The sequence below is a fragment of the Hyaena hyaena genome, unplaced genomic scaffold (assembly GCF_003009895.1).
Source record: "Hyaena hyaena isolate Hyena2069 unplaced genomic scaffold, ASM300989v1 scaffold_135, whole genome shotgun sequence".
NCBI classification, from domain to species: domain Eukaryota; kingdom Metazoa; phylum Chordata; class Mammalia; order Carnivora; family Hyaenidae; genus Hyaena; species Hyaena hyaena.
In genome coordinates, this window is record NW_024080767.1 from 1,156,509 (window position 1) to 1,173,231 (window position 16,723).

Sequence of the window (16,723 nt, forward strand, 5' to 3'; positions counted from 1 at the left end):
CTCTGGTAATGGTCGGGGTCACCTTATGTGTTTTCCATCTTCTTTGCGATTATTGTCCCTTGCTGGCTGATGTTTCATTTTCTCGGAAACTGTCCATATATTTTGTCCATTTTTGGTATTTCAGGTGGGAGAGTAAGTCCTCTGTGAGTTTATCTTGGTTAGAATTGTGCACTCTGATTTCTAGCAGCTGCGTACCATTGGCTTATCTTGGCATTGTGGTCTGTCCATCCTGTACTCGGCACTTTTTCTCATACCTACCTCAATGCGAAATTTTATAAAACCCTATGTATCTTGGAAGAGAAGGATGTGAAGAATTAATAGAGTGTGATTTCTATTATAATGGTATGAGCAATGTAGAGTGTAGAGTGTAGAGTGTAGTTCTTCCAAAAGAAGAACTGGAATTTTCTCTGGGAATCTCTTCAGTGCTTATTCTGCATCTGAGATTAGCTATTTGGCTGCACTCTGTTCCGTCTTCATATAGATAAGCAGTGCTTTGTTTATTTATATGCAAGATGTTTACATAAATGTGGAAGTGGATAAAAGACAAAGCCCTGTAATATTGCCACTAGAGACTTATAATCCAAATTGACATTGTTCCATTAATCATCACACTGTGAATATGGTTGTTTAACCAACCACCGATCCACTTATGCCACCATCCAGACTGTATTTCTCCATTTGCCTCATTTGTCTGCAAGTCAAGAGTTGTTTGGTACAAGAGACTCATGATAATTGTGGCTTATTACTTGAAGCCTCGTGAGAAACTTCATTAAGTGCTTTCCGAAATCAGAATGTTCTACTAGTTTACTCTACTAGCTTATTAAAAAAGGAAATGTCATTACTTTGGCATGGCTTTTCCATGCTTCTCATATCTTCTGTAGCTCATGCATTTTAAATGCTAGGTTGTGGACTCGTCCTGAGAATTCATGTTGGGTTGTTGGTTCCTCGAATTTTGTTTTTTCTCTTTTTGGGGCAGTATTTCTTTATTATTATTTATTTAGTCATTTGTTAAAAACCTTTTTAAAAATTAAAAAAAAATTTTTAATAGTTTTTTGCCAAGTTGGTTTCCATATAACACCCAGTGCTCATCCCCACAAGTGCCCTCCTCCATGCCCATTTTTCCCCTCCCCCTCCCCCACTCCATCTGCCCTCAGTTTGTTCTTGGCATTCAAGAGTCTCTCATGGTTTGCCTCCCTCCCTCTTCCCCACTATTTTTTCCCTTCTCTTTCACGGTCCTTCGTTAAGCTCCTCCTAATCCTCCTATATGTGCAAACATATGGTATTTGTCCTTCTCTGCCTAACTTACTTCGCTCAGCATAACATCCTCAAGTTCCATCTATGTTGCTACACATGGCCAGATTTTATTCTTTCTCATTGCCATGTAGTATTCCATTGTATAGATAAACCACATCTTCTTGATCCATTCATCTGTTGATGGACACTTAGGCTCTTTCCATGTTTTAGCTATTGTGGAGAGTGCTGCTATGAACATTGGGGTACATGTGCTCCTATGCATCAGCATTTCTGTTTCCCTTGGGTAAATTCCTAGCAGTGCTATTGCTGGGTCATAGGGGAGTTCTATTGTTAGTTTCCTGAGGAACCTCCACACTGTTTTCCAGAGGGGCTGTACCAGTTTACATTCCCACCAACAGTGTAGGAGGGTGCCCGTTTCTCCACATCCTCGCCAGCATCTAGAGTTCTCTGATTTGCTCATTTTAGCCACTCTGACTGGCGTGAGGTGGTATCTCAGTGTGGTTTTGATTTGTATTTCCCTGATGAGGAGGGATGCTGAGCATCGTTTCATGTGTCTGTCGGCCATCTGGATGTCCTTTTTGGAGAAGTGTCTGTTTCACTTATTTCTGAGAGAGAGAGAGAGAGAGAGGTAGCATGAACAGGGAAGGGTCAGAGAGAGAGGGAGATACAGAATCAGAAGCAGGCTCTGAGCCAGCTGTCAGCACAGAGCCCGACGCAGGGCTCAAATCCACGAACTGTGAGATCATGCCCTGAGCCAAAGTTGGACGCTTAACCAACTGAGCCACCCAAGTGCCCCCAAAACATTTTTTAAATGTTTATTATTGAGAGAGAGAGAGAGAGAGATAGAGCGTGAGTAGGGGAGGAACAGGAGAGGGGAACACACAGAATCCAAAGTAGGCTCTGGGCCCTGGGCTTGAGCTCATGAACTGTGTGATCATGACCCTACTGAAGTTGGACGCTCAACCAACTGAGCTACCCAGATACCCCAGTATTTCTTTATTTTAATCTTCTTTTGCCTATCTGATTCTTCATCTTTTTTTATAGATTACTAATGAGAGTTCCCCAGTTGTTTGTTTGAAGTATACTGTTACTTGCTTTTGCTTTATGGCCCAAGATTTGGTTTCTTTTTACAGAGTTTCCTTGGGTCCTTGAAAAACATGTGCATTCTGTAATTGTTGAGGGCAATACTCTGTTCTCGATCACATTTACAGTATGGATTAGATCAGAGAGCTCTACAGCGTTTTTGTCTGTGGAATCTGTTAGATACTGAAAGATGTTAAAACCTTTCCCTATAACTTTGGATTAGCCTATTGTTTATTTATGTATTTTGAGTCTGTGTTATTAGATATATACACATTTTAAGTTGTTTCATCATCCCGGTGATTTCTGCCATTGGGTTGTTGCCTACCATTATTTAGAAAAGAAGAATGATTTTGTTACAGTTTTTGGATCGCCATTTTTTTTAAGTTTATTATTTATTTCGAGAGAGAGTATATGTGTGCACATGTGAGCGGGGGAGGGCAGAGAGAGGGGGAAAGAGAGAATCCTAGGCAGCCTCTGCACTGTTAGCACAGAGGTGGACATGGGACTTGATCACACAAACTGTGAGATCATGACCTGTACTGAGATCAGGGGTCAGATGCTTAATCGACAGAGCTACCCAGGTGCCCTTTAATCACCTTTTAATATGAGGGTTTGAATCAATTCAATTTTGTGTTCCTTGTTTTTCTATTCAGGTTATCAGTTGATTGGGAGCCACTCTGGGGTGAAGCTTTGCAGATGGACAAAGGTATTTGTTTTTACTTAAATATTATTTCTGTTTTATGCAACTTTTATATGGCTATTCTATGTAGCCAGTGAATTTTACCATTTTAAAGGTATAATTTACATTTAATGTAATGATTTTGAATGAATTTGTTAAATGAGTTCAACCTGTATTGATAGATATAAAAAACCCTTATCTACCTCCAAAATTAAGATACATATAGGCCACTTTTCTCCTCCTGATAAATTCACTTTATTGATTTCTAACCAATAAAGTCCCTCCCCATCAGCCAGTACATAGTTGTTCTAGTTGCTGTCACTAGTTTAGTTTTGCCTATTCTAGAATTTCATATGAATGGAATCATGTTGTGTATTTTTCTGCATGTAGATTCTTAAACTCAACATACTGTTTTTCACATTCATCCATGTTGTAGTACATTTCAGTACTTTATTCATTTTTTATTGCTGAGTACTATTCAACACTATGAACATACCACAATGTTTAATCTGTTGATAGACAGTGGGTTGCTTTCAGTTTTTGGCTATTCCAAAGTAAAACTACCCTGAGCATTCTTACGATAGCACTTTGTTATGAACATATGTTTCAGTTTCCTTTGGGTATATCCCTGCGAGTGGAATCGCTAGGTCACAGGGTAGGTACGGAGCTCCCTGTCTGGTTTCAGTGTGGCTGTATTCTTTTATACTTGGATTGTCAGTTTATGAAAGTTCCAGGTGGACCATTTTCTCCCTCTCCTGTGGTATTGAAAGTCTTTTTAATTTAGCCATTCTGGTGAGTGTGCAGTGGTATCACGTGGCTTTGTATTTTGCTGACGACTACTGATGGTGAGGCATACCTTTTCTTGTGCCTGTTGGTTGTTCATATTTGTCAAGCGTCTGCTCAGATCTTTTCCCCAAATTAGGTTGTTTGACTTTATATCGTTGATTTGTTAGAGTTCTTTGTATATTGTGGAAATGAGTCTTTTGCCCAATATGCATTGTGAGTATTTCCTTTTTTCATTCCCCTAATGGTATCTTTTAAAAAGTTTTAAATTTGAATAAGGTCCAATTTATCTTTTTCTTTTGTTAATGGTTAGCATTCTTTGTATGTTAAGAAATCTTTGCCAACTTCAGAGTCATTTTTTTTTTTTTATGGAAGCTTCATACATAGTTTTAACTTTTGTTTTTTTTGTTTTTTTTTAAATGTTTTTAATTTTTTTATTTTATTTTTTTTATTTTTATTTTTAGGGGAGAGAGAGACAGCGTGAGCTGGGGAGGGTCAGAGAGAGAGGGAGTCACAGACTGAAACAGGCTCCAGGCTCTGAGCTGGCAGTCAGCACAGAGCCTGACGCGGGGCTCGAACCCACGAACTGCGAGATCATGACCCAAGCGAAAGTCGGACGCTTAACCGACTAAGCCACCCAGGCGCCCCTTAACTTTTGTTTTAAATTAAAAAAATTTTTTTTAATGTTTATTTTTGAGAGGCGGGGGGGGGGGGGCAGTGGAAGAGGGTAGAGAGAGAGGGAGATGCAGAATCCGAAGCAAGATCTAGGCTCTGAGCTGTCGGCACTGAGCCTGATGTGGAGCCCAAACTCAGCAACGGTGAGATCCTGACGTGAGTCGAAGTTGGACGCTTAACCGACTGAGCCACCCAGGTGCCCCAGCATAGTTTTAACTTTAATGTTTAGGTCTTTGACTTCATCATGAATTGATTTTTATGAATGGCATGAGGTAAAGGTCAAGATTCATTCCTTCCCTGTCCCCCATGTGGATATTCAGGTGTTTCAGCTGTTGAAAAGACTTTCCCTTTACCATTGAATTCCTTTAGGCTTTTGTAGAATATCAGTCATGTGTGTATGGGTAGGCTGATTTCTAGACTCCTTATTCTGTTCCATCGATCTGTTTGTTTACCCTCATGCCAATACCACATGGTCTTGATAATTTTATCTTTGTAATAAGTCTGAAATTTGGCAGTATAAGTTTTCTGTCTTGGTTTGTTTGTTTATTTACTTCCAAGATAGTTTCCACTCTCCCGGGTCCTTTGTATTTCCATATCAATTTTAGAATCAGCTTGTGAATTTCTATTTTATATATTTGCTCTGGTTCCTTAGATTCTGTATATGTCTATTTGGCATTCATTCATGAAAGGGCCAATTATATATATTAACTATATTTTCTTATTTCATATATTTTTTAAGTTTTTAAGGCTTATTTATTTATTTGAGAGAGACAGAGACAGTGTGAGTGGGGAAGGGGCAGAGAGAGGGAGAGAGAAAGAATCCCAGGTAGGCTCTGCACTGTCAGCACAGAGCCCATTGTGGGGCTCAAACTTACAAAACTGTGACATCAGGACCAGAGCCGAAATCAAGAGTCAGACACTTAACCAACTGAGCCACCCAGGTGCCCCATTTTGTATTCTTGATGCTCTGACTTTTGAGGGCCTTTCAGATCTGGGAAGAAACTGCCTCTCCCAGGACTAGCTAATTCCTAAAGACAACCTTCAGTTTGCCAACCAACGAATCCTGAATCTGTAGCCTTCACTTACCTCCTTATCTCACTCACACACCATTCCAGTATCTTCCCTGCTCTGTATCATCCCAGGGCCAGGTACCCATCAAGTAGGACAGCGCTATAGCCTGAATCATTCAGACAAACCAGTCCTGCCTTGTTTACCCTGTCCTGCCTACCTTTCCCAGCGGATCCCCAGTAAAAGCTCTAGCTTAGGCTTTCCCCTCTCTCCTGGCTCTGCCCCCTGAACAAACCTGCTGCTCCTCTGTCACCCTGTGTGGTGTGGGGGCCTCCTTGTCTTGGAAACGCAAGTGAGATATTCTCTCACTGGCATTGGCCTTCCCAGGTTGGTACTCACTTCCATAAATTAAAATCCCATGGGTACAAACAAGATAACATTTAAAAATAGCTTTATTGAGGTATAATTTACCTATGATACAACTCCCACATTTCAAGTGTACAGTTGAGTATGTTTTTGTATATTCACAGGGCTTTGCAACCGTTACACAATCTAATTTTCAAGCATTTTTGTCCCCTCTGAAAGATGTCCTGCACCCATTAATAGTCCATCTTCATTCACGCTTCTCCTCCCTTCCCTAAAGCACCATTAATCTACTTATTATCTCTCTGAAGTCCCCTAATCTGGATGTTTGTACGTGACATGGCCTTTTGTGTTTGGCTTCTCTCCTTTAGCATAATGTTTTCAAGGCACATCCACGTGATAATACTGATCAATATTCCATTCCTTTTTATGGTCAGTAATATTCCATGTATAGATATATCCCATTTTTTTGTTGTCCGTCACTTGATGGACATTTGGTTTGCTTCCCCTTTTTTGGTTATTATGAATAATGCTTCTATGAACATTATTATATGTACAGTTTTTCATGCACATGTTTTTATGTGCTTTGGCTATATGCCTACGAGTGGAATTTGTGGGTCATGGTAATTATGTTTAAATCATTTGAGGGACTGCAAAACTGAGCGTATTTTATGTTTTCACCTGCAGCGTATGAGGGTCCTAGTTCCTTCACAACCTGCTAATGTTTGTTGTTGTCCATCTGTTGGATCATAGCCATCCTGTGGGTGTGAAATGGTTATCCTACCGTGATTTTGATTTGCATTTGCATTTCCACTCATGGAAATGTTGTTGACTGTGTTTACTTATTGGCCATCGGTGACTCTTTGGAGGAGTGTCTATTCAAATCCTTTGCCATTTTAACATTGGGTTATTTGCCTTTTTTTTTTTTTATGTTTTATTTATTTCTAGGAGAGAGAGAGAGACAGCGTGAGCAGGGGAGGGTCAGAGAGAGAGGGAGTCACAGACTCTGAAATAGGCTCCAGGCTCTGAGCTGGCAGTCAGCACAGAGCCCGATGCGGGGCTCGAACCCACGAACCGCGAGATCATGACCTAAGCGAAAGTCGGACGCTTAACCGACTAAGCCACCCAGGCGCCCTGGGTTATTTGCCTTTATCCTGTTCGCTGGTAAGAGCGGCTCATACGTGCTGGATACTGGTTCTTTGTCACGTGTATGGTTTGACTCTCCTGGTGTTGCAGGCTGCGTCGCCAAGAGCCGAGTCGCTGCAGGCCTCCAGGAACTTGGCTGCTGGTGTCGCGGTAGCCCCACTGCTGCCTCCCAGGCCTTCTTCCAGCCAGTCCCGTCCCCAGAATGAGTGTTCTGCACAAAGAGCTACTCTTGTTGCGGTTTTGGCTAGCTCAAACCTGACTGTTCTAAATAAACCAGCTTTTCTTCCCCAGGCACACTTGACTTTTTAAATTTTCTTTATTCCTGTTCTTACAAATTTCTGTCCTCAGTTCACACTGCTGCCTCCTCTTGTCTGTTTTGGACTTTCCATTTCTCTATGTTCTGTCCATCATGCTTCTGCCTCTTCTAAAACCAGCCTTTAACAGTGTGCCCTCTTGTTCTTGGCAGGGAGCCTCCTCCTGGCTTCATCTTTCTCCTGAGTGTCCCTCCCTCACTGCCATCGTCCACAGTGGCCACTGCATGGTGCCCCGGGGCCTTGCTGGCCCTCCCCGAGAGGGAGGCATTGTCCTGTCTGCTCCTTACTTCCCTGAGCATTCTTTCGGTGCCGTCTGCCCCAAGGCCTGTTGCTATTATTTATTAGTATTTGAGAAACTTTTTTTTTTTTTTTTTTTTACAAATAGTTTATTGTCAAATTAGTTTCCACATAACACTCAGTGCTCATGCCCACGAGTGCCCTCCTCCATGCCCATCCCCCCTCCCCCCTACATCCATTGGTCCTCAGTTTTTGTCAGCATTCAAGAGTCTCTCATGGTTTGCCTCTCTCCCTTATCATATGTTTGCACGTATAGGAGGATTAGGAGGAACTTGACGGAGGAACAAGGGGGAGAAGAAGGGGGGAAATGGTGGGGGAAAGAAAAACTCTTTCTTCTTTTCACCATTGTTTTTCTGCCTTCACCCTTCGGGGCACGAACGTTCTGATGACACTCCTGGCAGCTTCGTCACTCAACATACTGTGCTCAAGTTTTTTTTTTTTTTTTTTTTTTTTTTAACCCTTTTAACACCCAATATTTGTTTCTTCCAATCCAGTGATTTTCAGTAATGTCAGACTCAATGCCTTCTGCTTATAACCAGCATTTTACAACATCCCTTTTACTACTGCTAGATCAAATGTACAGATTTACAAATATAATTTCATAATTTAAAAAGGTAGTGTTCTGCTCTAGCTGTAATGTAAGGAGAAAGAAGAGGAAGTACTTTGTATTAAAACAGTTTGTATTTCTGTATAGAATCCTCCGGCACTACGACATTAGAAGGCTTGGTGAAACGGAACTGCTTGCACTTGCTTATAAGAGGCGAGTTTGTAGTTAACAGAGGTAAACAGATTAGAAGTTATTCTGTACAAGAAGGAATAACGAGCCAGACTTATGTAGGTATAATAACAGAAAAAGGACAACAACCCTAATTGAAGCAAGGCTCACATGCCAAGCAATTACCGATTATCAAATTGGAAAAATGGGAAAGTAGGATGTGCTTGCAAATGGGTGGTGTCTCATTTATAAGTGTTGAGACAGAAAAAGCTTTTATGTAGCAACTTGGGAGGAGTCGAGATGAATTGTCATAGAAAACACATCCCCTGCCTTGAAATTCCACATCTTGTTGAGATCCATATCCTGTCTTTAATTTGTAACCAAACCTTGGAGACCATACCCTTTAAGTGACAATAGGAACAGAGGATGGATCAGAGAAGCAGAAATGGCAGTGCGAGTGGCCAAGAGGTGTGGTGGACTTCTGGTGACAGTTTCTGAGTAAGATTTGAAAATGGCAGGCAACCCCCCAAAAACAAGTTCCATTTCAAATATTTATTGCAAGGTAAATACTTTGTCCTTATACTATAAAAATTAACAATATAATGGCTGTAATAATTTTATTATTTTTTCTTATTTTTATTTTTTGAGAAAGAGAGCACATGTGTATGTGAGTAGAGGGAGGGGCAGAGGGAGAGAGAGAGGGAGAGAATCTTAAGGAGGCTCCACACTCAGCATGGAGCCTGACACAGGGCTCAATCTAATGATCCCTGGATCCCCCAGCTGGGATCATGTCTCCAGTATTGGATGCTTGACCAACTGAGCTACCCAGGTACCCTAGAATGACTGTAATAACTTTAAAACAACTTTGATGAGTGAGAATCTTGCATTTCATATATCTCTTAATTTAATATCTGGCTCTAAGTCTACCAAAAGCATCTCGAATCTCTCCAGTAATGTATTTGTAGGTGATACCTACAAATATAACACAGACACAGGTATTTTGCTCATGACTTAAACACTAGAAAACAGCATTATTTTCTGTGCCATGGTTTTTCAAAATGGTGAAATTTCTTGGAGAAAGTTTTGCCTAAGAGAAAGTGTTCTTTTTCCTTAACTTACATGATAGCTGCATTCCTGGAAAATTTAGTATATGGTAAAACTGTGCAAAAAATACTTTATTAGCAAAATGAAGTTGGAATCTAGGCTCAGATAATTATAATCGGACTTTTCACCAGTAAGGGGGTCTGGTGAATCATTTGAAAGGAAGTGGAGCCTTTTTTTTTTTTTTGGCAGGAGATTTATCCTGAGCGATCCAGGAGGTGGGAAGCCCTTGGCCCCACCTGCTTATTGCCAGTAGTGCCTCCCAACCATTGCAATAACAAAAATATTTCCACAGATTTCCATACCCTCTTGGGGTGGTGTCGGCCCATTGAGAACCTCTGCCCCAATCCATTTTCATTGCCGCCTCCCCAAGTTCAGGTTGTCCTCTTGAACATTGCAGCTAGTTTTCTTTCCCCTTAGTACCAGCTTCTAGCGAACCCCCAACTCTGTCTCCCCTGCTCAATTTATGTGACATTAACCTGGCTAATCTCTGAAGTGCACTTCTCTAGCCGCTCCCTTCCCAGATGCTTGTCCTGGCTCTCCATCACCTCTTATTCAGCATATCCATTTGGGTGTATAACAGGCATCTTGAACTTTAACATATCAGAAATGGAATACTTGATTTTCTCTCCTAAATCTGTTCCCCTCAGTCTTTATTCTGTCAGTTAACGGCAACTGTGTCATTGGCTCAGGCCAGAAACCTGGGAGTCAGTTTTACCCCTGGTTTTTTTTTTCCCCCTCCCACATCTACTCCATGACCATATTCTCTTTTCAGAATATATCCAGAGTGTGACTACTTTCCACCGCTCATACTACCTTCGTCCACGTCCCTGTTGTGTGTTCCTTACACTGTTTCAGAGATGTGAGTGCTTGTTCTGGTCTCACTCTTGTCTGTTCCCTGCACAGCAGCCAGACAGGTCACATCCTGTCACTTTTTTTGCTCAGAACTTCCAGGGGCTTCCGTCTCACTCACGGAATAGAAGCCCGAGTCCTTACCGTGGCCTTCAAGGCCTCGTGTGATCTGGCCTTCCCTGCTTTAGTCCAGCAGCCCCAGCCCGCTTGCCGGTCCCCGGTCCCTGAATGCGCCGAGCCCAAACTCCTCCCTAGCGGTCTGGCCTCTGTCTCCTAGATCTCTGCTCAGAGAGCTTCTATCAGAGTGACTTTTGCTGCTCGGAATTTCTCAGTCGCTCTTATTACCATTTACTAGATCATACCTTTGTTCATTATCTGTCTCTTCCCTTCTCCTCTCAGCCCCACCCCAACCTGAGCATCTTTGTTTTTCTTTCCAGTAGCAAGAATGGAGCCTGGCATGTAATAATTGCTTTGTAAACATTTGCTGGATCAGAGCATTAGTAGGATAGAGGCCTGAACCTCGAGAAAGAGCCCACTTAGTATAGTTCTGACTCACGTGTTCAACTTTTTTTTTTTTTCCTGTTATAATCTCCATTCATTGTGTGTGGCTTCTCTCCGCCACTGTAATCTCCACCTGACCAAATCCTACCCATCTGTGTCGGTCAGGAAAACAGAAAGCACCCTGGGTATCTTAGCAAGAACAGATTTAATAAAGTAAATTAACTAAACGTTTACAAAGCCGTTGAAAGGCCCGCGGTAGCAAAGGTCAGAGAGAATTGCTTCTGGCTTTGGGGAAATCGAAAGTTCTGGGCTCACAGGACACTGCTTTGAGTGACCTGAGCTGTTGCAGCAGTAAAGCGAATGTTTCCCAGGAGCCCGCTCGGACGCCGCTGCAGACTTGGCGTTTGCTGTATGCCTTTGTGTCTGCCAGCGGCTGCCAGAGAGGGACCATAGTCTCTCCTTTTTCGTCTTCTAACTCTTGCATAAATGCCTCTCATTGGTGACGTTCCTTCAGACAAGGGAGTCTGAGAAGTGTAGAGGGGCGTTGAGCCCCTGCTGAGACAGGTAGGCATGGGAGCGAGTAGGGTACAGTCTGCCTCTTTGGATGTTCAGCACCTCCATACACCTTTCTGCCTGCAGTTACTTTTCCAAACAATAATAGGAACAGAACATTTGTTTCTGTCCAATCCGTTGCAGCCACTACTCACGCCCGGGAGGCTGTATTCATTTACGCTGTTCCTTTAAAAGGGAGAACACTCTTTTGAGACCCTATACCTAGGGATGAAATCATAAGGTTACCTACCACCGACGCATCTTCTGGAAGTAGTTAGTTGGAGACGGGAAAGATACACATGCATAGATACAACTATCCTCATTTGCACCTGGTCCCAGTTGGTATTTATAACTTTTTTCTTCCACTAGGCAGGTCACATGTCCTTTGTGCTCAATGAATGCCTTGATGTGATGGTTCCTTACCAAGTGGTGGTCCAGTCTGCCAGTGAAGAGTTTAGGCAGGTAGCGGGCCCTGCTGCACCCTTATCTTAACTTTTACTGTTGTCCATGGTTGTCCACGGGTCCGAAGAGACGCCCTAGAAATCCCCTTGGTTTCTGACAAGATTCTTGTTTCTATGGCTCCAAGGAGCCAGGTGATAGTGTTAACCATTGAAAACTGTGGGGGCGCCCGGGTGGCTCAGTCAGTTAAGCGTCTGACTTCAGTTCAGGTCATGATCTTACCGTTTGTGAGTTTGAGCCCAGCATCGGGCTCTGCTGTCAGCATAGAGCCTGCTTCAGATCCTCTGTCCTGCTGCCCCGCATCCCTTCCCCACTTTTGTGCACTCTCTCCCTCTCAAAAATAAATAAACATTAAAAACAACAGCAACAACAACTGTGGAGAGTATGCTGCTTTATCTTACAAGCTAACAGCCTGGCATAGTTGCATGGATGTTGGCAGAGGATACAGAGCTCTTGGGTCAAAGGCAAAGCATAGCACGCAGCTTGAATGTCATGTTGGTTTCCTTGTCCCCCACGTGCTATGAGTCTGATGTGGAAATGGGCCCAAGGGAACCCTGGATGCACGTCAGATTTACGTTACGGCTGAGCAACCCAAGTGCGGAAATCCCCAGTCTTACAAGAAGGTTGCTTGCAAACCTGCCCAGCCTTTAGCTGGGAGGGAGGCGTTGTCTCTGTTATGCTGGACAGAAAACAATCTTCCAAGGCTGTTTGCTCTACAGGTATCCTTTGAAAGCATAGCCTGGAACCGAAGCTGATGTAAGAGGTGCAGAACCACCATGGAGAATTGTCCATTAACACAACCTCCCTGGAATCTGGTGGAAGCACTCTTCCCTTGGGAACCTGTAAACTGGAGTCAGTGTTCAAGGGATGGAAGGCAGCAGTGGAGTGAGTGGTGTATTGCCAGTGGTAGTGAAAGGAGACATCCACGTCTTTAGCTCTCTCCAGTCGGACTTTTCTGTAGCGACGGGAAGGTTCTTTGTCTGCACTATACAGTGCAGCATACTAACCGTGTACCTAACACCTAATGCAGTACTTCATACCTAACCGCATACCTGCCTGACCATGAACCTGATACAGCTATTAATCACATATGGCTTTTGAACACTTGAAACATGGCTGGTGTGACTAAGGAATTAAATTATAACTTTTATTTAATTTTAATTCATTTAAGCTTAAATAGCCCCACATGGCTACTAGCTACTGCATTGGGTAGTGCAGTTCTAGGTCTTTGCTCATCCTTTATACTTACTTAAGGAAGCTTTTCCTGTTTTCCATAATGGGAAGTGGCTTTGACTACTCTTGATTCCAAAGCTGTTGTTCTGTATCTCTGAAAGCAGTTATCAGTGCCTTCTTCATAATACAAATGTTATGCTTATCCCTTATCGGCCCATTGAAATGTTTGCTCTGATTCATTTTATTTTTATTCAAAAAATTGTTTTAAATGTTTGTTTATTTTTGAGGGAGAGAGAGAAGGTGGGGGAGGGGAAGGTATATAGAGAGAGAGGTAGTCACAGAAATAGAAGCAGGGTCCAGCTCCAAGCTGTCAGCACAGAGTCCGATACAGGGCTCAAATTCACAAACTGTGAGATCATGACCTGAGTCAAAGTTGGACGCCTAACTGACTGAGCCACCCAGGTGTCCCATATTCTGATTTATTTTAAAAAATAATAATTTATTATTGTAGAAACACTGTATGTTTAGAAAATGAGAAAATTTAGAGGAATAAAAATAAAGTGAAACATACTTCCACCATCGTTTCTGCACTAACACCTTAATACATAAGCTTTCTGTGTATATATGTTCATTTTAACCTCAATGAGGTCAGACTGTATATACAATGAGATCATACTGTTTTATAACCTGGTTTTTCCTGGCAGTGAATTTCTAGTTTTCATTAAATCTTCATCTCATCTATTACCCAGAACATATTCATATTTCCTGAATTAGCTCCCAAGTGAGCATTATAACTGGTTTATCCTCAACATTTCCTCTATTTATGTCTGTTTTCTCTTTGATAAACAAGTCTAGTATTTTATTTTATTAAAAAAAATTTTTTTTAACATTTACTCAGTTTTGAGAGACAGAGAATGAGTGGGGAAGGGGCAGAGAGAGAGGGAGACACAGAATCTGAAACAGGCTCTGAGCCGTCAGCACAGAGCCTGATGTGGGGCTCGAACCCACAAACCGTGAGATCATGACCTGAGCTGAAGTCGGATGCTTAACCAACTGAGCCACCCAGGCGCCCCAGTCTAGTATTTTAAACATGCTGACTTCTTTAGGCCAGTTTTGTACAATATCCAACCTTCCAGGTTTATCTGGTGTTTCTTTTTTGGGGGGCATATTTCCTTATTCCCAATATTTCTTGTGAAGGAGAAACTGCATTGAAAGGCTTGATTGATATTTAACACTTTTGAGTATCTGCTACAGGTCAAATTGATTGCATCCATTGATGTATGCTGCATTACATCAGCAGACTTGGTATCTGGTTGACCTACCATTAATGATGCTAGTATTGACCACTGAAACAGGATAATGACAGTCTACTCTCTCTTTTATCCAGTTATGTTTTTCTCCTTGCTGCTGGAACTTGACTTTGGCATTGTTAAAACATACAGCCTCCCCACTAATAATGAAGTAGCAGAGAAATTAAGAAAGCAATACCATTTATAGTCGTACCAAAAGGAGTAAAATACCTAGGAATAAACTCCAATGAGGTAAAAGACTTGTACTCTGAAAACTATAAAATATTGATGAAAGAAATTGAAGACAACACAAACTAATGGAAAGCTATTCCATGCTCATGTGTTGGAAAAACGGGTATTGTTAAAATGTCCATACTACCCAAAACAATGTACAGCTTTAATGCTATCCCTATCAAAATACCAACAGCATTTTTCACAGAACTTGAAGGAAAAACTTTCAAATTTGTATGGGACCACAAAAGACCCTGAATCTTGAAAAAGAAAAAAAAATAGAGCTGGAGGTATCACAACTCCAGATTTTAAGACATACTACATCAAAACAGTATGGTATAGAACAAAAATAGACACATGGATCAATGGGACAGAATAGGAAGCCCAGAAAGAAACCCATGATTATATGGTGAATTAATCTTTGACAAAGGAGGCAAGACTATGCAATGGGAAAAAGACAGTCTCCTCAACAAATGGTGCCATGAAAACTAGACAGCTACGTGCAAAAGAATGAAACTTGACCACTTTCTTTTTTTTTCAATTAAAAAAATTTTTTTATTTATGTTTGAGAAAGTGCAGGTCAGGGAATGGGTGCAGACAGAGGGGGACAGAGGATCCAAAGCAGGCTCTTCACTGACAGCAGGAAGCCTGATGTGGGGCCTGAACTCCCGAACCAGGAGATTGTGACCTGAGCCGAAGTCCAGTGCTCTGACTGAGTCACTTGGCTGTCCCTCAACTACTTTCTTGTACCACACACAAAAGTGCACTCAAAATGGGTTAAAGACCTGAATTTGAGATAGGAAACTATTGGAATCCTATCCTACAGGAGAGAACAGGCAGCAAACTCTTTTGACCTTAGCCGCAGCAGCTTCTTACTAGACACATCTCCGGAGGCAAGGGAAACAAAAGCAAAAATAAACTGTTGGGTCTACATCAAAATAAAAAGTTTCTGCACAGCAAAGGAAACAATACAACTAAAAGACAGCATACTGAATGGGAGAAGAAATTTGCAAATGACATATCTGATAAAGGGTTAGTATCCCAAATATATAAAAAACTTATACAACTAAAAGACAACCCCCCCCCCATAATCCATTTAAAAATTAAGCAGAAGACATGAACAGGCATTTCTCCAAAGAATATATCCAGATGGGCAACAGACACATGCAAAGATGCTCAATATCACTCATTATCAGGGGAATGCAAATCAAAACCACAATGAGATATCACCTCACACCTGTCAGAATGGCTAAAATAAAAAACGCAAGCAACAGGTGTTGGTGAGGATGTGGAGAAAAAGGAAACGCTCTTGTACTGTTGGTGGGAATGCAAACTGGTGCAGCCACTGCGGAAAACGGTATGGATGTTCCTCAAAAAACTAAAACTAGAATTACCATATGAGCCAGTAATCGCACTACTGGGTCTTTACCCAAAGAATACGAAAACACTAATTTGAAAAGTTGCTTGCACTCTTAAGTTTATTGCAGTGTTATTTACAATAGTCAAATTATGGAAGCAACTTTTAAGTGTCCATCCACAGATGAATGGAGAAAGAAGTGGTGTGTGTGTATACACACACACACACACACACACACACACACACACACAGGAATATTACACAGTCATAAAAAGGAATGAAATCTTGCCATTTGCAACCATATAGATGGATCTAGAAGGTATACTGCTAAGTAATAATTTCATGCATGTGGAATTTAAGAAGCAAAACAGACAAAAAAGAGACAAAAAACAAGACACTTAAGTACAGAGAATGAACTGGTGGTTGCCAGAGGGGAGTGGGTGAAATAGAGGGGGATTAAAAGTACACTTACCATGATGAGAACTGAGTAATCACTGTTGAATCACAGCATTGTACACCTGAAACTAATATAGCACTGAATATTAATTATAGTGGAACTAAAAATTAATAAAAAAAATCCTGACTCCTGTCAACTATTAAGCTATGGTTTTGCTTTCTTTTTCTTTAAAAAAATTTTTTTTTAATGTTTTATTTATTTCTGAGCGAGAAAGAGAAAGACAGCATGAGCAGGGAGGGTCAGAGAGAGAGGGAGATACAGAATCCGAAACAGGCTCCAGGCTCTGAGCTGGCTGTCAGCACAGAGCCCGACGCGGGGCCCAAATCCACGAACCGTGAGATCATGACCTGAGCCGAAGTCGGATGCTCAACTGACTGAGCCACCCAGGCGACCTGCTTTTTTTTTTTTTCTTTAACACCAATTGGTAGTACTTG

General features: G+C 41.7%; 1 protein-coding gene across 1 annotated transcript in view; it reads left to right on the top strand.

Annotated features, from left to right (window-relative positions):
• LOC120235688 (S-adenosyl-L-methionine-dependent tRNA 4-demethylwyosine synthase TYW1) overlaps positions 1-16,723 on the top strand; it is a 201,939-nt gene that overhangs the window by 38,525 nt on the left and 146,691 nt on the right. The window contains exon 9 of the mRNA XM_039238105.1: positions 2,991-3,043. Within this exon, the coding sequence (XP_039094036.1) occupies positions 2,991-3,043 (53 nt within the window). The remainder of the gene's footprint in view (positions 1-2,990; positions 3,044-16,723) is intronic.